The 20,498-nt window shown below is 35.2% G+C and overlaps 1 protein-coding gene across 2 annotated transcripts in view; it reads left to right on the top strand.

Annotated features, from left to right (window-relative positions):
• Positions 1-20,498, top strand: part of mon2 (Mon2 homolog, regulator of endosome-to-Golgi trafficking) — a 55,426-nt gene that overhangs the window by 18,506 nt on the left and 16,422 nt on the right. The window contains exons 13-26 of one of the 2 annotated variants that reach the window (XM_088243707.1): positions 472-591; positions 1,065-1,266; positions 3,493-3,623; positions 4,365-4,476; positions 5,919-6,046; positions 6,235-6,336; positions 7,521-7,631; positions 8,985-9,160; positions 11,045-11,225; positions 12,336-12,480; positions 13,432-13,577; positions 13,736-13,843; positions 14,869-15,003; positions 18,416-18,548. In XM_088243707.1, coding sequence (XP_088099833.1) covers positions 472-591; positions 1,065-1,266; positions 3,493-3,623; positions 4,365-4,476; positions 5,919-6,046; positions 6,235-6,336; positions 7,521-7,631; positions 8,985-9,160; positions 11,045-11,225; positions 12,336-12,480; positions 13,432-13,577; positions 13,736-13,843; positions 14,869-15,003; positions 18,416-18,548 — 1,930 coding nt within the window. The remainder of the gene's footprint in view (positions 1-471; positions 592-1,064; positions 1,267-3,492; positions 3,624-4,364; positions 4,477-5,918; positions 6,047-6,234; positions 6,337-7,520; positions 7,632-8,984; positions 9,161-11,044; positions 11,226-12,335; positions 12,481-13,431; positions 13,578-13,735; positions 13,844-14,868; positions 15,004-18,415; positions 18,549-20,498) is intronic. The other variant, XM_088243708.1, reaches the window with a different exon arrangement.

Raw genomic sequence — 20,498 nt, 5'->3', positions numbered from 1 at the left:
CAAGCAACCTAGAGCATGCCGATGATGTGATTATAATTGACGATTCGGTTGGGGGTCTTCAAGTCACCATAGATAAGCTAAATAGGCACTCCGCATGCATGAGTTTAAAAATCGATATTGCAAAAACCCATGTACTGTGTAACACTTCATGCCTCGATGCTCAAAATCTCCTGACAATCAATTTGAAATTAATTCTTCAAATTTTTATAATTGACTTGCTTTATCTATGGTTAGTTTGGTCTGGGAACAGAACAACGATGCTACGTCACCATAGACTAACGGATCATCGTATTTCTTTCATAGCAATAGTTGGAAGATTTCAATCCCGATAAAATATATTATTCCATTGGGAAAATTCATATTGATAAACAAAAACTGTTATTGATAAACGACAACTAATTAATTACTCCCTAATAATTTATTTTTTTAAACATGTAAAATGGGAAACTAATCGTCTGTGGTAATTTTCAGCTGGTGCAATCGAGTTGGTGCGGCTTGGTTTGGGGACTGTCGGTCCTGGCGGAGGCGAGTGTCGGAGAGCTAGAGCTGGTGCTCCGTACTATCCATACTCTGGCAAGGGTCAGTGCCAAGGTAAGATACACTCCCTAAATTCATCATCACACCCATATTTGCACCTGGGCCCGTTTTACAATGGGAAATTAACAGAGTTATTTTCAATTGTCCATTTTGTACAAACATTTTCATATTTTTGTAAAATATTTTTTCAAACATGTTCCATTAGAGATTTCCAATGACAATACTTCAAATTTTCATTCCTATATGCACATTTTGGTACAGAAAATTCAATTTTACTTTATTGATAAGTAAAGATAACTCTCATCTTCCTATTGTAATTGGGGCCTAGATAGCAGTGGCGAACGGTGATTTTTTTTACAGTTAAGCTACAAAAAATGTTCATCTACATAATATATATTATAAGTAATATGTATGTAAATTGCTATTTTTTTATGAAATCAAGTCAATTGACGATTATTATTAACTTTGCGATACATAATATTATATGTAGCTGTATTCTCAATTTTTTTACATTTTACTGTTTCTAGGTTGGACACACGGGGGCTCGCGACGCGTGCGCAGGAGCGCTGTGTCGCGCCGCCCTACCCGCCCACTACCCCCTGGCCGCCCTGGGGGCTCTACCGGGGCCCCGCACTCCCTCCGCCCTCCACCAGGCCTGTCCCCCTACCCAGGAACCGCACCAGGTGCTATGTGTCGGCACGCCGCCCCCATCCAACACACCCCCGCCAGGTATAGAACATCACTGATATTTGTCTGATTTACAAAGCGCCATTTTTGTGAAAAATCACCTCAAGTATGCTTTACAATTAGAATAATTGAAAAATATAATAATTTGTTTTTTTTTTTTAAATATCCTGTTTTAAACACATTATTTCTTTTGTAAAAATTCTATTGAAAAAATCCAATGAAATGTACATATATGGGGGTCATAGTCCATTGATCGATAATACCCAGACATGCAATCATTTCACCTGAAATAGAGCAACAACCGATAAAGCAAATCATCATTTTATTTTATTTATTGTGTATGCAGATAATTGGTAGAATTCCATATTTAATTTGGTAATGTATCCAAAATAAAACAAGTTTATTGGATTGTCATTCTACTTTATTTTTTATAAAATATACAAAGGGTATATTGTGACGCGTTTCGTCTTGTTAGGACATTTTCAAACAAACTAACTTAAATATTTACAAAGTTTCCTTATATACTAAAAATAATTGCTATTTTATATTTGTGGATTTCTATACAAGCTATATAAGTAGAGTAATTAAAATTCAATTAGGGTATACTGAGTATATTAGAGGAATATTTTGGTTATATTGGGGAAAAACCTTCCATTATTTAGAAACATTTGTAAGGGTATGGCTTTAAAATTAATGCAATAATTATAAAAATATTGATTTCATTTATACAGGTTTATTTTGAAAATTATTGTTGAAATTCTACATTGGTGTTTTACACAGGTTTAATGTCAACTAAGGTAAAATACATTAAGATTTTATAATATTATTTTATTTTAATCTAATTTATTGGGAACATTACAAGTTTTTATATATTTAGTAGGTATTTGGTAAAAATAAAAAATTATTATACTCGTATATAATATGGAATAACAAATTTACAATTACAAGATTACAATTATAAATAATTTAGTTTTTATTTTTGAAAATATTAAGTAAAGTTGAATTTACTAGGTTTAACTGTTCATTTATAAGTATATTTGCAGGGTTATTGTCATTTTTAATTATTTCTAGCTGTTCTAACAGATTGAGTCTATAGCCTAACGCGTCACAATATACCCTTTGTATATTTTATAAAAAATATAGTAGAAATACAATCCAATAAACTTGTTTTATTTTGGATACATTACCAAATCATTTTATTTATTTAATAAACACCCGGAGGGCTCTTACAATATACAGTTTATAGTACATAAAACACTATAGAAAATAACAAAAAATAAAATCATAGCTATTACACGCGATTATTAAATGAGTAAAGAAAAACATTAAAAAGAGGAGAAATGAGGAGATGGCTATTTGACGGATAGGATAGCTGATTTGATTGCAGCAGGAGTGGTGTGGAGCTAGTCCAACAGCTTAACATAATTATTAACAGTTCTGTGGATGCGTGCCAGGGGAGAATGGTGGCTACAGTTTGTCCTATTGTACTCACACTGGAACACGTGTTGGAGCCTGGTGGTCCTTGTGGGTACACGAAAGTTAATCAGGGACAGCAAATTTGGGAAATCTATTATGGTGCATATCACTTTGTGCATTAGAGTGAGGCCAGCAATTGTCCTTCTGGTGGAGAGCAATGGTAACCTCAACTCGGACATCAAAGTTTGATAACAAATTTCATCTACTGGTTTACCCTTTTAGAACTAAATGTAGCGTAAAAACTTCAGCTGAACTCTTGATGTTGAATAAAATACATTATATTCTGCAAGACTCAGTATTGCACATAAAACATCCGTCTAAATAAGAGCAACGTCCTGCAGTTCATTCATGCCGTGGAGACATGAAGAACAAAGGAATGTGGCCTATAAAGGGACCACAGGGTGTGGTAACGTTCAGTCAGCCCACCAAGTCCAAACATGTCAACCCAGTCGTTCAGCAAATTAGTTCCAGCATGTAGTTCAAGCGCAGCCAGTTCAACTACTCATCGCTGTAACACTCGCCCGACATAGTTCAATTAATTATTTATTCACCATGTAATAAATACACACATGAAATATTAACTTCGTGTCTTCTGTCAATCTCCGACTGGGGTAGGAGCTCCACAACCCTCAACAGCAATCAAAACCCCTACACATATAACCCGAACGGCGTTTTGAAATTATGAATCTAAAAATGACACAATTAGTTTTTGATGACAACACCGATCTTTCCCATCGTTTCATTAATGAGAAGTCTAGAAGATTGTACTTGATATTATTTTCTTTTTACCAGGGCAACCAGGATGGGTGGTGGTGACTGGCCGCCAGGTGTCCGGCCTGCGAGCACTCCTGAGGCTCGCCGCTCGCCACGGTTCCGCCCTCCAAGAAGCCTGGCTGCCGGTTTTGACCACGATACAGCACTTGGTAAATCATTTAAAGAAATTTTTGGAGGACAATCAGGTCATGCGCTGTGTAGATGAGTGGTTGGCAGGGGTCGGACAAACTTTCTACCCACTGTAAAATGTTAAGACAGTTTTAAACCCTGCGTATTTACGTATATATTTAATTTGTGCATACCTTTATTATTTATTTTACAAAACACACAATAAATTAACAAAAACATGACATAATTACATAAAAATAAAGTAATATGCTAATTAAAAATACTTAACTTCAATATCAATACATAGATGGCGCTCCAACACGCTTGTGAATGGTTTCTCTTTTAATAACATATATACAAAAATCAAAAAAATGTTACCTGTGTCGATATTCGCTAATAAGCGGAATGGTGAATGTTGTAGTACGTAAAGTGGCCACTTAATCCAGCCAATGACAGGTCATAAGCCCTGTAAACGCTCGAATATCCACAATCCTGAATTTGAAAAAATTCTACCTCATCTCTGTAGGGATATTAATAAAAAAATACATGACATAATTATACGTTTGTGGAGCTAATGATTCAATATTAGTTTGGGTGAATATGACAATCCATTTTACTTCTATCCACCTCCACTATCCATTTTTTTATAGCCTTTTTTAACGTTTTCTCGTTACTAATTGTTTCAATGGACAGTGGAAGTAGGCTATACATTTTAATTGCATAATACTCAAAATCCCTTTGTCCGAAATCAGTATTAGTTGTAATGTTTAATTTGTAATCAGGTTTGGATCTTGGGCCTAAAGCCGTCCACCGGAGGGAGCCTGAAGGCGGGACGAGCTCATACCGACTCTCACGCCCTCATGAGTACTGCCGCGGTCATGGCTGATCTTCCAAGTGAGAATTTTCAACATTACTTATGACTAAATACAGTAAAACCTCGGTTACACTATTTTTGTTGCAACTATTCATACGAATTTTTGTTTAGTTTGCATAAATAAACATAAATATTCACATATAGCAGCATTTGGATCTTCGATTTAAAAATTTAGGATAATTAGAACACATGCGTAAGACCATGTGGCCATTAAGATTTCGTTAAAATATTGCCAGTAAGAAAAATAAGTACAATTGTATTTTAATTTTATTAAAACATAGGCAGATAGAAATGGACGGAAAGTTAACCATACTGCCTGAGGAGCTGTCAAACATTGTATAAAAATCGTGTTCAATCCAGCACTTTTTGCTTTAATTGCGATTTATTTATATTTTTAACCGTTTTAAATTGACTAATTTTTATCACATAGGCCTATTCAAAATACGAAAGAGAAATATTTTCATTTTCATTTAGCATTGAACGCGGAGTAAAGTTTCAGCATCACCTATTGGTTGAATTCGATCATATGGCGTCCGAGATGACATATTAAAAATACGTATCGATAGGTCGGTAGAGCATACCGAGGTAGATGAGATTGTAGAACGTAAAGTGGCGAATGGTGATTTTATTAACAGGTAAGCTATAAAAAAATATCAAATATTTGTACCTACATAGGAGGTACATAACATAATGTAAGTAATATATACTATAAATGGATATTTTTCTGTGGTTCTGTGTGATACAACAACTCTCATCCATGAAATCAACTCAAACGATGTAACTTCGTGATATATTATATTATATAGATATATAATCCATTACTTTAAAAAAATAAATAAAAAATACCACTATGAATTCAGTCGATATTAGGTATTCAATTGAAATGTCAACTGGCCGAATTGTTCTAGTAATAGTGCTAAAAACGACCGCGTGGAGCGCTATATGTCCTGCAATATGACGCATGAAAGTAATTATGGTCTTATGTCAAAATTACCATCTCAAAGAAATATAGTCCTCAAGAAATAATGTTTGAAATACTGTTTTCCATATCAAGACTCTTCAAATAATTTGTGTAATCTGCAAGTTTAATCTAGGAGAAAAAACCCGCACTGGGGTGCGTACATTCAAAATATAGTATACTTATTTGTATGAAAAAATAAGCTGGAATAATCGGCTAGTTTCTTGGCTCACCGCAGGCGCTGGGCGCGCTTTATTAAAATTTATAATTATATTAGGATAAAAATACAAACAGTGGAAATGATTTAAAATAAATGTTAATTATTTATTTGTTTTTCTGTAAATAAAGTTACAATAAAACGTTATTATGGTTAGTCAAATATAATGGTAAGCTGCGCATAATCGCTTCTACACACGGTTCGCCCCTGCTGTCTCGGTATGTACCGATGAAGATAGCGTTTGTAATTGCGGCCCAGGAAAGCTTATTATTATAATTTTGTTCTAGTGCTTTCGGGGCTGGTCAGCAAGGTATTCGAGTCCTCGGCGCAGCTGGACTCCGAAGCTCTCCACTACCTCCTGGATGCACTAAGGAAACTATCGAACGAAGCTATGGAACTCGCTTACTCCAATAGAGTAAGTCAAAACATTTAATTTGATATTCATCAATTCCACTGGTTTATCACTATGCTTTGTCATAAATATAATATTAATAATTGGCTAATTTATATAGCACCGTTTTAAAAAATCTCGAGGGCGCTTTACAAATTTTTACTTGTATAATTGGGTAAAATTTGTGGTCAATTTTTTTTTTTTGTGTTTAGGAGCCGTCGTTGTTTGCAGTAGCTAAACTGCTGGAAACTGGACTGGCCAATTTACACAGAGTGGAAGTAATGTGGAGGCCACTCACCAACCATTTACTTGCGGTAAGTAACTTCATGTCTCGAATGGATACTTTAAAAATGTGCCTTTTTGAAAATTCTCTTTATGTTGTCGTCGTCATGTTTATTCTTGTGAAATGAATCTAGAGGCTGATGCTAGAAGTGCCTTGGCCAAAATTAATTAAGCTGAGTTCACACGAGGACAATACAATACACAGTATAATATTGTCCTGTCCCAGCTCCGTGAAGAGCCTTGCTTGCGCAGGATAGGACAATGGGAATATACAACAATTCGACCGTAGTTTACACGCAGAATGCTTGTACGAGCGTATTTGAGAAAAATGAAATTTATTTTTGTTGAAAAATGTATCTAATAATTTTAATCAAATTGTAAGGCGAAGTTTCTTGAAAATGTATGAAAAAAATAGTAAAAATTATGATATATTTATTTATTAACAGACATTGTCCATTTGTACAATTTATAGGGTTTAAATATTACTGTAAAAAAATAGTTTAAAACATTTTTAAAAAAGTAAAGAAGCATTGACAAACATAAGGGACATCAAGACGAGATCTGGACTATTTATTTAGTGCTCATTTAAATCGCTGTAAGCTTAAACCAAAAAAGTCCAGATCTTGTCTTGAGTTAACAATTCGACAAAGAATGGAGAATTAAGGCCATAGTTTGTTTCATGCTGATCGATGAACACTACTTCATTGTTTCTCAACCTACGAGTCGGAATATTAAATTTTACTTGTCCCAGTAATTACGAAACATCGATTATACCATTTAGTATGCCGAACATATGTATGGAATCAATATTAGTTATATCTCAATATGATGATGATTTTAATAAAAACGAACTGGTTTGAGCGACGTCACTAGTTCTTCTGAATCAATCAATGATAGTGTTATGATAGATTTCCAGTTTACGGGAAGCCAATTCACCAATCTGCAGAAGTCAGCTAAGAGAATTTGTGATGTCATATGCGGAAAGGTTACAAAACTAACTAAACGATACATTATTATTTTACTTTTTTTATTTTGGAGTTTGATAGTCTATTAATAAATGAAAACACCACTGAACTTCCTCATCCTGGGACAGGATAATATTGTCAGTTTGAAAAAATTTACAAAAAACAATATTGTTCATCTGCCTGGACACGGACGAAAGTACAATTTTGAATATTTTTTTATAAACTACTAAGTTAGTATGTTGTTTTTGCAGGTTTGCCAGCACCCCCATATCCGCATGCGAGAGTGGGGAGTTGAGGCCATCACGTACCTCGTCAAGTCGGCGCTGCACTACGAGTTCAAACACCCCAACCGAGGGACGGAGGTCTGTATTGACTTGGACTCCTTGTTAACATATACATATTTACACTTAACATACTCGTATTTTTACAAAATTCTCATAAATAATGTTGAAAGAGACCAACGAAAATTTTTGAGATTCATTCATTTCAAACTGCATATTCTTATAGAACAAATTAACCTCATGTCTTTGTCAAATTCTTCAAATTTACCTACACTGGAGAATCGCATGAAAATAACTGACTTAATATTTTTGAAGAGAAAACGAATTCCTAAGCGGATGCTTGGCGAGAAATTGCAGGGGGCGAAGCCCTAGGGCTTCTACGATATCATTTAGCGGAGTGAACTTCATTTTAATTTTAATCAAGTAAGTGAATATCCTCGATATGCGGTATGCAGTGTCAATCGGTCACAACCCCAACGAATGAGATGGATTAGGAATGGATGCCACGAACCTGGTTCGTTCTTGATGAAATCGCGGCGGTCCGACTGGTCGATTGCGAGCGGCGCCAACACTAGGACAGGCCCCCGATCTGGATCTGGAGCTGAACACTGGTGGTTGGTGGAAACAAACTCTATGATACGGCACACGTTCAACAAAATAAACGCGTGGTTCACTACACAAGGTCTTACTGTGGCGGGATCAAAGGATACTGAGGATGTTGAGTTGTGACAATAAACATTGTTAACAATGCACACCCACATCATTCGCAACCAATTTTTATATAAAATCATTAATTCTAAATGCGATTGTTGCGAACTCCTGGATTTAATAAATTTTTACATACCAACACGTAGATCTGGACAAAATAGTCTATATTATTGTCACCCTTCTCAAACCAACTATCTTTGTCACTCACCAACTCTGTGTATACACAGACTAGGAAATGAATGTACCTCTCATATCGACATTTTTAACTCGAGTCTCTGTGAATTCAAATCATTTCTTTATAAATATTTTATGATGTTCTATAGTAACAGCCGTGAAGTTGGCAGGTCTGAACTCCGCTTTGGCCCGCAACGCGTAGTCCGCTGCAATGTCAGCCTGGACGATGCTCTTAATCACCATACATCGGAAGTACTTGACACATTTCATCTTGACAGTTCGTGTTGCCTGGCCACCAGCTCTCCGCCAGTGCTCGATATTATGTACGAAATAATTAGATGTAACCCGTGTGTAACTACTTAATAAATCACTTCAATTGTAATCCATCATTCTCATTTAACCTCAAATCAACTCACGCACGCCCATTCCATAGTATGACCAACAAAACACTGGTCAGGTTGTTCTAGGTTTATACTAACAAATCTAAAACTCTTCAATTTGTTTGATGTATGTGGTATTAGATGGGAAAAAACGATCCTTCTCTTTGTCTAGAAGCTGGAGGTGTTACTGGTCGAACCGTTGGGCTCTCTCAGTTCCATACAACACGCGGACGTGCGACAGAGACAGTTGGAGTGTGTCTCCCAGCTCCTACACTCGCACGGACAAGCCCTGGCAGCCGCTTACCCGCAGCTGCTTCATATTGTGGCAGCCATTGCGGAACATCACAGGTATAATGACTAAAAGCACTGGAACTAATTAATTTCGACTAACATACGAAAAAAGAAGACTCAATAGAGACATACTGTTTTTGCCATAGATCTTTTCAACGTCAGAGTGTCATCTGTTGAAAATTGTAATTGGATAGCTTAACAACTTAGCCTTTTGCACTCGGTTGTAAAAAGTGGCTGTCCTTGAGTCATAAGTAGTAATTGTATTTCAGTTGCTGATGATCCTCAAGAGGATGAATTCTGGGGGAAAAGCTATTTAAAATACAGTAAAACCTCGTTTTTACGTCCCTCAATTTTACGTTTTCCCGCTTTTTACGCCAAAATGTTTAGGTCCCATTTTTTCCATGTGTCCTCGTTCAAATATCCCCCTAATTAACGTTTTTCGTAACCCCGGTTTTACGTTGAAATTTTTTCGAAACTCATTTGATCTGTCAAAAGACGCCGATCCGCGCGCCGCCGCGTTTGCCCAAAATGGTAAATAAAAAAATGTGTAAATTGTTGTCTCAAACTAAATTCTAGGTAGGTTAAGTGTAATTGACCATTTTGTTTAAGTGTCTAATTTTGACATTTCACTAAATTGTGACATGCGGTTGACGCATGAAGAATGATGTCTTTACATCAATAAATTACGATGCAGAAAGATAAAAAATTTGCTAATAAAAATATTATTTCAGTTATAAACGTAATTTGGAAAGAAGATTGTTTAAACAGTTTTCATAAAAGTGTGAAACAGTTTTGCCGCGATGTAAATTACAGTTTAAATTTTGTGGTGCTTACTAAAAAAAGTGATACCACATAAACAAAATTTCCCAATATTTAGGGAAAAAAACATTGTGTGCATTTTATGCAAATTCAAATGTTTATTTTCGTGTTTTTAAGGTTAAGTATCTACATAAAATAATTTAAACATGATTTTTTTAAAAATTCAATTTAAAAAAAAACACATTGCAGTATTGTTTGAATAAATGCAAAATATTTTTAATTATATCATTGGTAAATATGATAATCCCCAATCATGACAGTATTGTGGTATTGATTGAAAAAATGCAAAATATTTTTAACGAAATATGAATAACCCCTAATTATGAGCTTTTTTACAACTTTTATGCAGTTTTTTATTTCCTCACTTTAGCGTTTTCCTCAGTTTAACACCTTTTTGTGTTCCTCCCTTGAAAAACGTAAAACAGGGGTTTTACTGTATATTGGTAGATATGTATGGGCTTCATAATCTAGAATACAACAAATTTTAGTAGTATCGTTTCAATAAAATGTCTGTATTGTGCTCTGGTCCGATCACAACTAGAATATGCATCGTCAGTCTGGAGCCCTTTGTGCAACTGCACCACTTTTAACTTGGAAAGAGTTCAGTGGAAGTTTTTACGCTACATACAGTTCCAAAGGGGTAAACCTGTAGATAAAATTTGCTAGCAAACTTTGCTGTCTGAGTTGAGGTTACCATTGCTCTCCACCAGAACGACAATTGCTGACCTCACTCTAATAGCACAAAGTGATATGCACCATAATAGATTGCCCAAAATTGCTGTCCCTGATAAACTTTCGTGTACCCACAAGGACCACCAGACTCCGACACGTGTTCCAATGTGAGTACAATAGGACAAACTTGACCCACTATTCTCCCCTGGCACGCATCCACAGAACAGTTAATAATTATGCTGAGCTGGTGGACTTGCTCCACACCACTCCTGCTGCAGTTAAATCAGCTATCCTTTCCATTGAATGGCCATCCCCTCAATTCTCCTCTTTTTAATGCGTTTTCAATTTGTATCTTTACTTTATTTCCTTTTACTTTTTTTATAATTATTATTTTACCTAGTATAATAATTATGATTCAATTAAAATTCTACGTAATTCTTTCTTCCATAGTCCCGTGCTGGTGAGATCGGCCTTCCAGTGCCTGCAGGTGGTGTGCGCGGAGCTGGTGGGCGGTGGCGGCGGGGGTGGCGCTGGGGGCGCGCAGAGCCTCCGCAGAGCGGCGGCGGCCGCGGCGCGCTTCGCCCGCCAGTCGCAAGACCTCAATGTCAGCCTCACAGCCGTGGGACTCATGGTAAGTGACTGCACCGACTCTACTCGGGGGGGTCTGATTCCCAGTACTTGCGGGGACATAACAGGCGGGAGAGGTATGAAGAAATGAGAAGCTGTTTACACGATATCCAATTTTTAGATGTGAAATATACTTAGGTTAGGTTTAATGTTTCCAAGTGTTCAGTCACGTTCTTTACTAGGACCTACAAAAAACTTATTTTTTGCTACAAAATTATAGCCAGAATCTGATATGAACGTCGAATGTTATGGATCTGGGCGTTAGATTTGTGAGCACACTGACATTTCATGATCACATAGAGGCAATCAGTGGTAAAGCATTGAAGATGTTATGATTCGTTCTGCGTACTGCCAAGGTTTTTGAAAATATCCGCATACTGAGAACTCCTTGGTGCGAAGCAGGCTCGAGAGTGTATGAACTGAAGTACTCTCTTATGATAGAGAAAATCCAAAAGTAGTTTCTGAGATATTTCTACATGGGAGAGTGTGGGTATTATCCTTGGCTCTACCCTGCCAAGTTTCTCCAGGGTATGTTGGCAACAACAGTTTAGAGACTAGAAGGAATGTGTATTTGGCTACACATTTTTATCGATTGTTGCGCAGTATGGTCGATAATCCTGAGATTATGATGAGCATTGGTTTATATGTTCCTTATAATTACCTGAGACAGTGTCGACGTAGATTGTCTCATTATCCAATATACAGGACCAACCCGCCTGTTGGAAGGGCTACCGCTATGCTAAACAACAACGCTCTGGATGTTGATCTGTTCCATGGATCCGAATGGGTTTTCTGAAACAGGATTCTCCTACTACTTTGAGAAGTAATAGGAGAATCTCTTTTATGTATTTTTTTAAATATTTCAATTAAGTTTGTAATGTACATGTTTTTTTTATATAAATGAATAGAATTGAATTGAATTAAAATACACTTTTGCATTATGAGATAGGTATATACTGTTTGAAACATGAGATGCACTATTAATACCAAGATACGCTGTTAAGATTTGAAACACACTGTTGAGATGTGAGATGTACACTACATATTGAGAAATGAGATTCAATATTAATTTAAGATACACTGATCTGAATGTACATATTGTATTTTGTCGCAGTGGAACATCTCCGACTATCTCTACCACAACCAGGAGCGCCTGGCGGCCATCCTGAGTGAAGACGCGAGCGTATACCCGGAGTTCCCAGGCACCGTGGACCTGCCACAGTTTGAGAAGCTCTGGATGTGCCTGTACATAAGACTCGGTGAGTTTTATCTATTGACTATCAGTTAGTTGATTTTATCAATAGATGTCTGCAATATTTCTCTTTGTTCGTCGTTGAAAAAGTAATTAAAAAAATTATGCCGCTTAGTGAATGATGAAATTTCCCTATTTAGTGATGTTGGTGTGTCAGTTTGGATGTTTCTTTCCATTGATCTAATACTTACGGACGAGTGGGGCCTCTAGTGCGGAACTCCAAATGGAAGAAGGCGAAACACTTTCGTGATCAATCTCCATTCTTCTTCTTTTCCACATCTTATAGGTTTATAGGCTTGATCAGATACACAGATCTGGTGGGTTGCAAAATGAAATTTAAGGTTTTTTAATTGTTAACATAAAGTGGACTGTATGCTGTAAAACGAATATCATTCAATTTTGTACAAAGTTGGAGTATTTGAATAAAGGAAGAGAGCAAGGGAATGGACCTATCTGTAATGCGATGAGGATGTTCTTCAATATTTATTTTGTTCCAAATACAAATCTTTTATTTTTATAAATCTTTTACCTTGGTGTTAGGTAGGTACCATAAGGATGGGTAAGAAAGGTAATCGGCCAGGAATAATATCAATCAATACTATTTTATTCTAAACAGTAATCATTTCGGCAAATTGATTATCTTAATCAATTTAATCCCAATCAGTGAAGAATTCACTCCCCTTTTTTTCCTAATCCAATTAAGTACATTACAATGTACTTCTGGATTATCTTTTTTCTCCAAGAAGATAGTTAGGCTACCAGATTACAGAGATCTGCTTCGAGCAGCTTTTCTCGTTTGACAACGAGCAATTTTTTCCTTCATATTTGCAACGTTGGCACCGCTGAGGGGACTTAAGTCCTCAGATGCGGTGTGCGGTCTGTGGTTGGTTTAAGAACATTTATTAGTTTTTTTAAAAAAATCATCTACCTCTTCAATTTTAACATCTTTGTGTTCCAGGCGAGTTGTGCACAGAGGGACGACCGTCGGTCCGGAGGGCGGCCTGTCAGACCCTGTTCAGCTGTGTGGGGGCACACGGGGGTTCCCTGCAGCCCGCCGCCTGGCGCCCCCTTCTGTGGGCTGTCCTCTTCCCAATGTTACACAAGGTAACTAATCTGTTTGAGGATTGCAAAATAACAGCACTCGTCTGGGCTGATAAAGTATTAAGTTCTTACAAGATTTCTTTAAAGAAATTCAAATAATTAATTTAATTTCTTTTGTCTTGATTGCGCTTCATTTAAAGAAATATGTTTCCCGGTTTTAGGTTCAAAACCAGGCTAACATGGCGAGTTCTGAGAAGGTGGATACCGGAGAACACATCCTTATTCATCACTCTCGAAACACGGCCCAAAAACAGTGGGCAGAAACTCAGGTTAGTGCTAAATATTTCACATCATTTTTATTTCTATCTAAAGCTATCGAACGAATAGTCTACAAATAATAAGTTGTCTGCCACTTCATAATCAACTTGACGCAGGAAGCTCTTACTCCAGTTGGAGATGAAAAAATGAAAACAACATTTTGCTTCGATGCATTCTTCTTATTTTTCACATCACAGCACTCGCTTCGCCTCTCACGTCCCTTAGTTCCGCTGAATAAAGCTGGAAAATCGCCCCCGACGATCTTCTAGGACAGTGGGAGCCCGTAAGTGTGAAGAAGAGGCAACTTGGATTAAGGCTCTCCCGAGGCATTCACAGCATGCGTCCTAGCCAGGTCCACTGCCGCACCTTTAAAACACTTGCTATAGGAGGCTGCTACATCTTTTTGGCATTATTCATTTGTAGAAGGAATCGGTCAGTGCTTAGTGTTGCCATTTCAATTGTAATGGAAATATATCTATCTTCTGAATGTCATTATGGTATTTTTAAATAAACTTTTGTACCCCTGTTCTATTTAAATAGCATAGATAGCTATATTGCTTGTTTGAGTTGATTTGATAAATTATTGGTAATAATCTTCTGTCGTCAACAGCTGAAGCAGAGAGACGATATTCACAGAACCACAAAAAAGTAGCCATTTACATATTACTTTTTATGATTATTTTAGTTTATATTGCTTATTATGTTAATGATAATTAGGTTAATTAGATCAATTACGTTTTTATTTTATTATTATGTTAACTTTGTTAAATAACTAATTTAATGCATGTTTTACTGATTGTAAAATGTTTCCCTCGGCACGGGACACCCCAGTGAGGGAACATTATTCTGTATAAAAAAAAGAATACAAACATTGTAAAAGTATAAATAAAAAATATTATATGTGGGTACATATTTTTGAACACTTTTTTGGAGCTTCCCTATAAAATAAATCACCGTTCCCTACTGGTATAATGAAGTGTATGAATTAAATAAGTATGTCCTACAATATAATTTATTTAATTTCTTTTCTGAACAGGTTCTTACTCTTTCCGGAGTGGCCAGGGTATTCCATACCAAGCACCAAGTCCTGCAGGGGCTAGGAGACTTTGCTCGCGCTTGGGCTGTACTGCTGGACTTTATCCAGAACTTCGCTTTGTGTCAAAACCACGAGGTGAGATACTATTTTCACTTCTGTTATTTTGTATTTTTTTCAACAATTCAGTCGGTTTAAACAACTTAAATCGGGTTGTGGTCCTGTGGCTAGTGTCTCGGACTCACAGACCAAAGGTCTGTGGTTCGAATCCCACTCTACCCCAACTCGATTCCATTTTCTAATAGTGAGTTATTTACAACTCGTTGAAAATGGCCCTCAAAATAAATATTTGGGTAAATCATAAGAACGCAAATATTTCTTTTTAATAAAAAAAAAATAATAAAAAAATTGTCTCTTTTTCAAACAAACCATCACGCCGTTTCGCCGTAAGGGTAGACAGAGAGGATAGAACACCATATCACTCTGGCTTTGCATACAGATCTCACTTCCTCTACATTCATACATCTTCTCATGCGTGCCCGCTGATTATTCTGACTTTTGACATGTCCATCTTCAAGAATTTATTGGATTTGATCATGCCATGTCTCTCTCGGTCTTTCTCATTTTCTGTATCCATCAACATTCGCATCACAAATCTTTCTAGCCGTTCTTTCGCTGTCCATTCGTCCAACATGTGCCAAACCAACGCAGAACTCCTTTCTTGATTTTGTCGATAGTATTTATCTCAGCCTCACATGTACGGATCTCAACATTTGTGTACCTTTCGTACATAGTTTTACCACACATTCGCCTGAGAGATCGCAAACAGCATTCAGGCTTCTTTCATCCTCGTTTTTCCTATTCCATACATCGCTCCTATACATCAGGTCAGCACCAGGACTCCATTGTGAACGCCTAATTTTGCCTCCTGCGACAAACATTTATTAGTCAAAGTCTAAAATTCATTGTGTAAAAAAAAGGTATATACAGGATGTTCTTTAAACCCTGTCACATCCGAAACCACGATGATCAGTATGGGCAAGAAGACATATTGGCATATTTAAAAAAATATTTTGAACAAAGAAAATTGAAAAAAATAAAATATCAAACAAAACAAATGGTTGCTTACTTCTGCTGAGGAGAAGCGAGGGAAGCGCGGCCGCGCATTTTTGGCGTATCAAACTTCCCTCCCCCCCTCCTTGTGTCTCCCTTGCAGAAGTCGGAAACCATTTGCCTTTTCTGATATTATATTTTTTAAAATTTTATTTGTTCTAAAAAATTATTTTCATGTGCCAATATGTCTTCTTGCTCATACTGATCATCGTGGTTTCGGATGTGACAGGGTTTAATGAACACCCTGTATATCAAACTAAAGTAAAATTGTAAAATGTCTTCCTCGGTAAGGGTTTTCCCAGTGAGGAATAAATTGTTAATACAATTGTATAATGTATTGAATAAATAAATATTGGCGAGATTTATACATATGTAATTTAAATAACAAGATTCTTAATTAATTAAAAAATAATAATAGTTTTAATTTGGCTTTTCCCTAAAATTGCTGCATGTGGCTTGGTAGCTTTTTCCTTTCCAGCGTCGATATTCACATTTAAAAAAAAAATAGATTTGACTTTATTGACAATTAAGAGTAATATTAGTGAGTATTATGAGTAACACTAAATCTCCACCAAAAACAGAAAATTAGCTATTGATGCCAAAATAAATTATACATTAAAACCTACCTACCTAAATAATAGTGTAATTCAAAACCTTCTCTAAATCTTGCAAAAACAGATTTTAACTAGTAAAACCTCTTTTTTACGTTTTTCACGGGAGCAACAACAAAAAAGTGTAAAACTTTAAAGTGAGGAAATGAAAAATGTATGAAAAAAAAAAAAATTCATTAAAATATAATTATTGTACTAGACTATACTAAATATACTGCAGAAAAATTGTAAGAAATGTCATGATTGGGGATTATTCATATTTACCAATGATACAATTAAATGTGTTTTGTATTTATTCAAACAATACTGCAATGTGTTATTTTTTATTTTATAATATGTGGATAAATAATTTTATCTAGGTACTTAACCTTAAAAACATGAAAATAAAAATTTGAATTAGCGTAAAATGCATACAACGATTTTTTCCCTAAATATTGGGAAATTTTATTTATATGGTATCACTTTTTTTAGTATGGCTCCACAAAATTTCAACTGTCATTTACATCGCGGACTGTCTCACACTTTTATGATAACTGTTTAAACTATCTCCTTTTCACATTATCAAGACGCTTGACTCACACACGAAAGGTTCCGGGTTCGATTCCCGGTGAGAACACAAAAATTAAAAAATGTGATTTTTCTCAAGCCTGGGTGTTCTGTGATGTAATTCACCACTGTAATTGGGCCTCCTGGTCTGTTGTGGTGCAAAAATAAATAAATGTTTGTATAACTTCATTTAATATTTCTATTGCCAAATTTTTAAACTTTCTCCATCGTAATTTATTGATGTAAAGACTTTATTCTTCCTAAACACGCGTCAACTGTATGTCACTATTTAGTAAAACGTCAAAATTAGACACTTGAACAAAATGGTCAATTTCACTGCACCTACTTTGAATTTAGTTTGAGACAATAATTTACACAGTTTTTTGTTTACCTCGATTTTATTCTCCATTCACGCGGCGGCGCGCGGCTCGTCTTTTGACAGATCGAAGGAGTTATGAAAAAATTTTGACGTAAAACCGGGGTTACGAAAAACATAAAAAACGTTAATTGGGGGAAAAATTGAATGATAATGTATGGAAAAAAATGGGACCTACGTAAAATCGTGGAATGTCGAAACGAGGTTTTACTGTATAACTACTTGACACCGTAAACTTAGCATTTATTTATTCATTCATATTTTTTGCTTACAAACTATAATTAATAATCAAAATAAAGAGACCTCACTGGGGTTTCTCGTGCCGAGGACACTTAACAATATACTTTTTTAAAATTACATTTGAGAATAAACAAAGAAGACTAACTTAAAAAAACGAAGATAATTAACAAATATTCAGACAGTTTTAAAAACAAGGTATTTATGTACATCTACATTATTTATATTACAAAACACACAATGAAAATAGTAAAAACCTAACATAAGCTATACACTTGTGGAGCAGTTGATTCAATATAGGTATGGGTGAATGAGACAATCCATTTTACTTCTACCTAGCTCCACTATCCATTTTTTTATAGCCTTTTAAAACATTTTCTCGTTACTAATTTTCCATTGAGTTAGTGAAGCATAATTGGAAATCTCACAATTCTTGTTTCAAAGTTTTTCGCAAATATCTCAGTGACGCCTTCAATTGAGATTTCCAAGTTTGCTTCTATTACCCTCAATTATAGGTAACTCTGTCAACTTCCCATTGAAAATGGCGTGACGGTATGTTTGTTTGTAGATAAAGGTATCTAAAATTATAAATAAATAAGAGGTTTATAATGGTTGGTTGTTGAACGCAGCAACAGCAACGAATTACAAAAAATGTCTGTATTTCTAGGTATCAGTAGGAGCGTTAAAGTCCTTCCAGGAAGTACTGTTGATGAAGAGGTGTCCCGATGCTGCTCTAGAGAGAGAAGTGTGTTCTCTTTCCTGGCAAGTTTGGATCCACATCGCTAAGGAAGCTTCTAATGGTGAGACCACACTCAATTATACCATTTATTTAGAGCCGGTTTTAAAAACATCCGTAAGGAAGCTTGATACTTAATATTAAATTAATATTTACTATTCCAGCCGATTATAGCGTTTTATAAACGTTTTTAATGTCACTATAGTCCTTAAAATTTAGCTTGATTAAAATAACAGCTGCGAAACTAATGTCAATAGTGATGGGAAATTTATTTATTTATTTATTAACGAACATTGTCTATGTATACAATTTATAAGGTTTAAATATTACAATAAAAGAGTAGTTTAAAACATTTAAAGAAAAAAGAAAGAAGCATTGACAAACATAAGGGACATCGAGACAAGATCTGGACTATTTATTTAGTGCTCGTTTAAATCGTTGTAAACTCAAACCAAAAAAGTCCAGATCCTGTCTTGAGTTAACAATACGACAAAGGCGGGTCATTGGAGAATTTACCGAAATTAAATTACCGATCACTGATCATGTACCGATCAAATCGATTTTATCAGTTTTTTCATGCAAACATGAGACTCTGTTTCCGAAAATTGAGATAAAAACGCAAAAACAAACCTATTATAGTGTGTTTAAGACAATTATTCACAAAAAAAAATGATATTTATATTTTTTTCATTAACAACATCAAATGAATTATTTTTTTATTCGATCAATTTACATTGATCAATTTGTCCCATCTCTAACGTTTTTGCAAAATGACGTAACTCGGTAAGAACGTCTTTAATAATTAGGTTTATTTTAGTATTTTTTTTAGTTTTAAAGCTGATTTTATATATTCATGTTGATTTATATGTCAATCATTGTATTAAAAAAATAAATTAACAGTGTGTTTAAGACAATTATTCACCAAAAAATAAGACGTTTATACTTTTTTCATGAACAACATCACATGAATTATTTTTTTACATTGATCAATTTGTCCCATCTCTAACATTTTTCAAAATAACGTAACCTTGTAAGAATGTCGTTAATAATTAGGTGTGTTTTAGTTTTTTTTTTTGTTTTAAAGCTGATTTTATACAATATTTGAGTTTGTCCAAATGTTTGTAGACAAAAGGCTGGATTTCACCCCCTCGGGAGTCATTAAGATTAACAAATTACTATATTTTCCTAGGGAATATTGCCTAGACTTTCATATTCCCTTATTTAAGGTAAGATAAAGTAAAATGGAGTATTTATAATAAGATGGAGAATACCTTAAATAAGATAATATTTCCCTAGGGAATATTGCCTAGACTTTCATATTCCCTTATTTAAGGTAAGATAAAGTAAGATAGAGTATTTATGATAAGATGGAGAATACCTTAAATAAGATAATATTTTCCTAGGGAATATTGCCTAGACTTTCATATTCCCTTATTTAAGGTAAGATGGAGTATTTATGGTAAGATAGAGAATACCTTAAATAAGATAATATTTTCCTAGGGAATATTGCCTAGACTTTCATATTCCCTTATTTAAGGTATTTTCCATCCCTGTTGTAATTTGTTAATCTGATTTTATATATTTATGTTGATTTAAGCATTGTATTAAAAAAATAAAATAACATGCCAGATACTAATGATTTTTCGTGTGTCAATATAAATCACTCCTTAGATGTCACTGCAAAGTTATGTCGTCAGTTTTACTGACAATTTTCATTCTAATCAAGCTGTATTTTAAGGATTCTAGAACATAATATGAAAATAATGCAAATGAATGCCTCGACACGGGCTATGGTTAGGAACAAAGAATGAATCATAAGAAATAAATTGATCGGGTTGTGGTCCCGTGGCTATTGTTGCCGACTCACGGATCAGAGGTACAAGGTTCGGACCCCACTCTACCCCAACTTATTTTCCGTGATAGTAAGTCATTTACAGCCTGTTGGAAATCGAAATATTTGGGCAAATCCTAAGAACGCAAATATATTTTCATGTGAAGTAAATGCCGATATTGT

Source organism: Micrasema longulum, unplaced genomic scaffold, assembly GCF_059751315.1.
Source record: "Micrasema longulum isolate JH-2025_06_02 unplaced genomic scaffold, ASM5975131v1 h1tg000225l, whole genome shotgun sequence".
Classification (NCBI taxonomy): Eukaryota; Metazoa; Arthropoda; class Insecta; order Trichoptera; family Brachycentridae; genus Micrasema; species Micrasema longulum.
The sequence above is the reverse complement of the archived record's forward strand: the minus strand, read 5'-3'. Positions and strand labels throughout refer to the sequence as shown.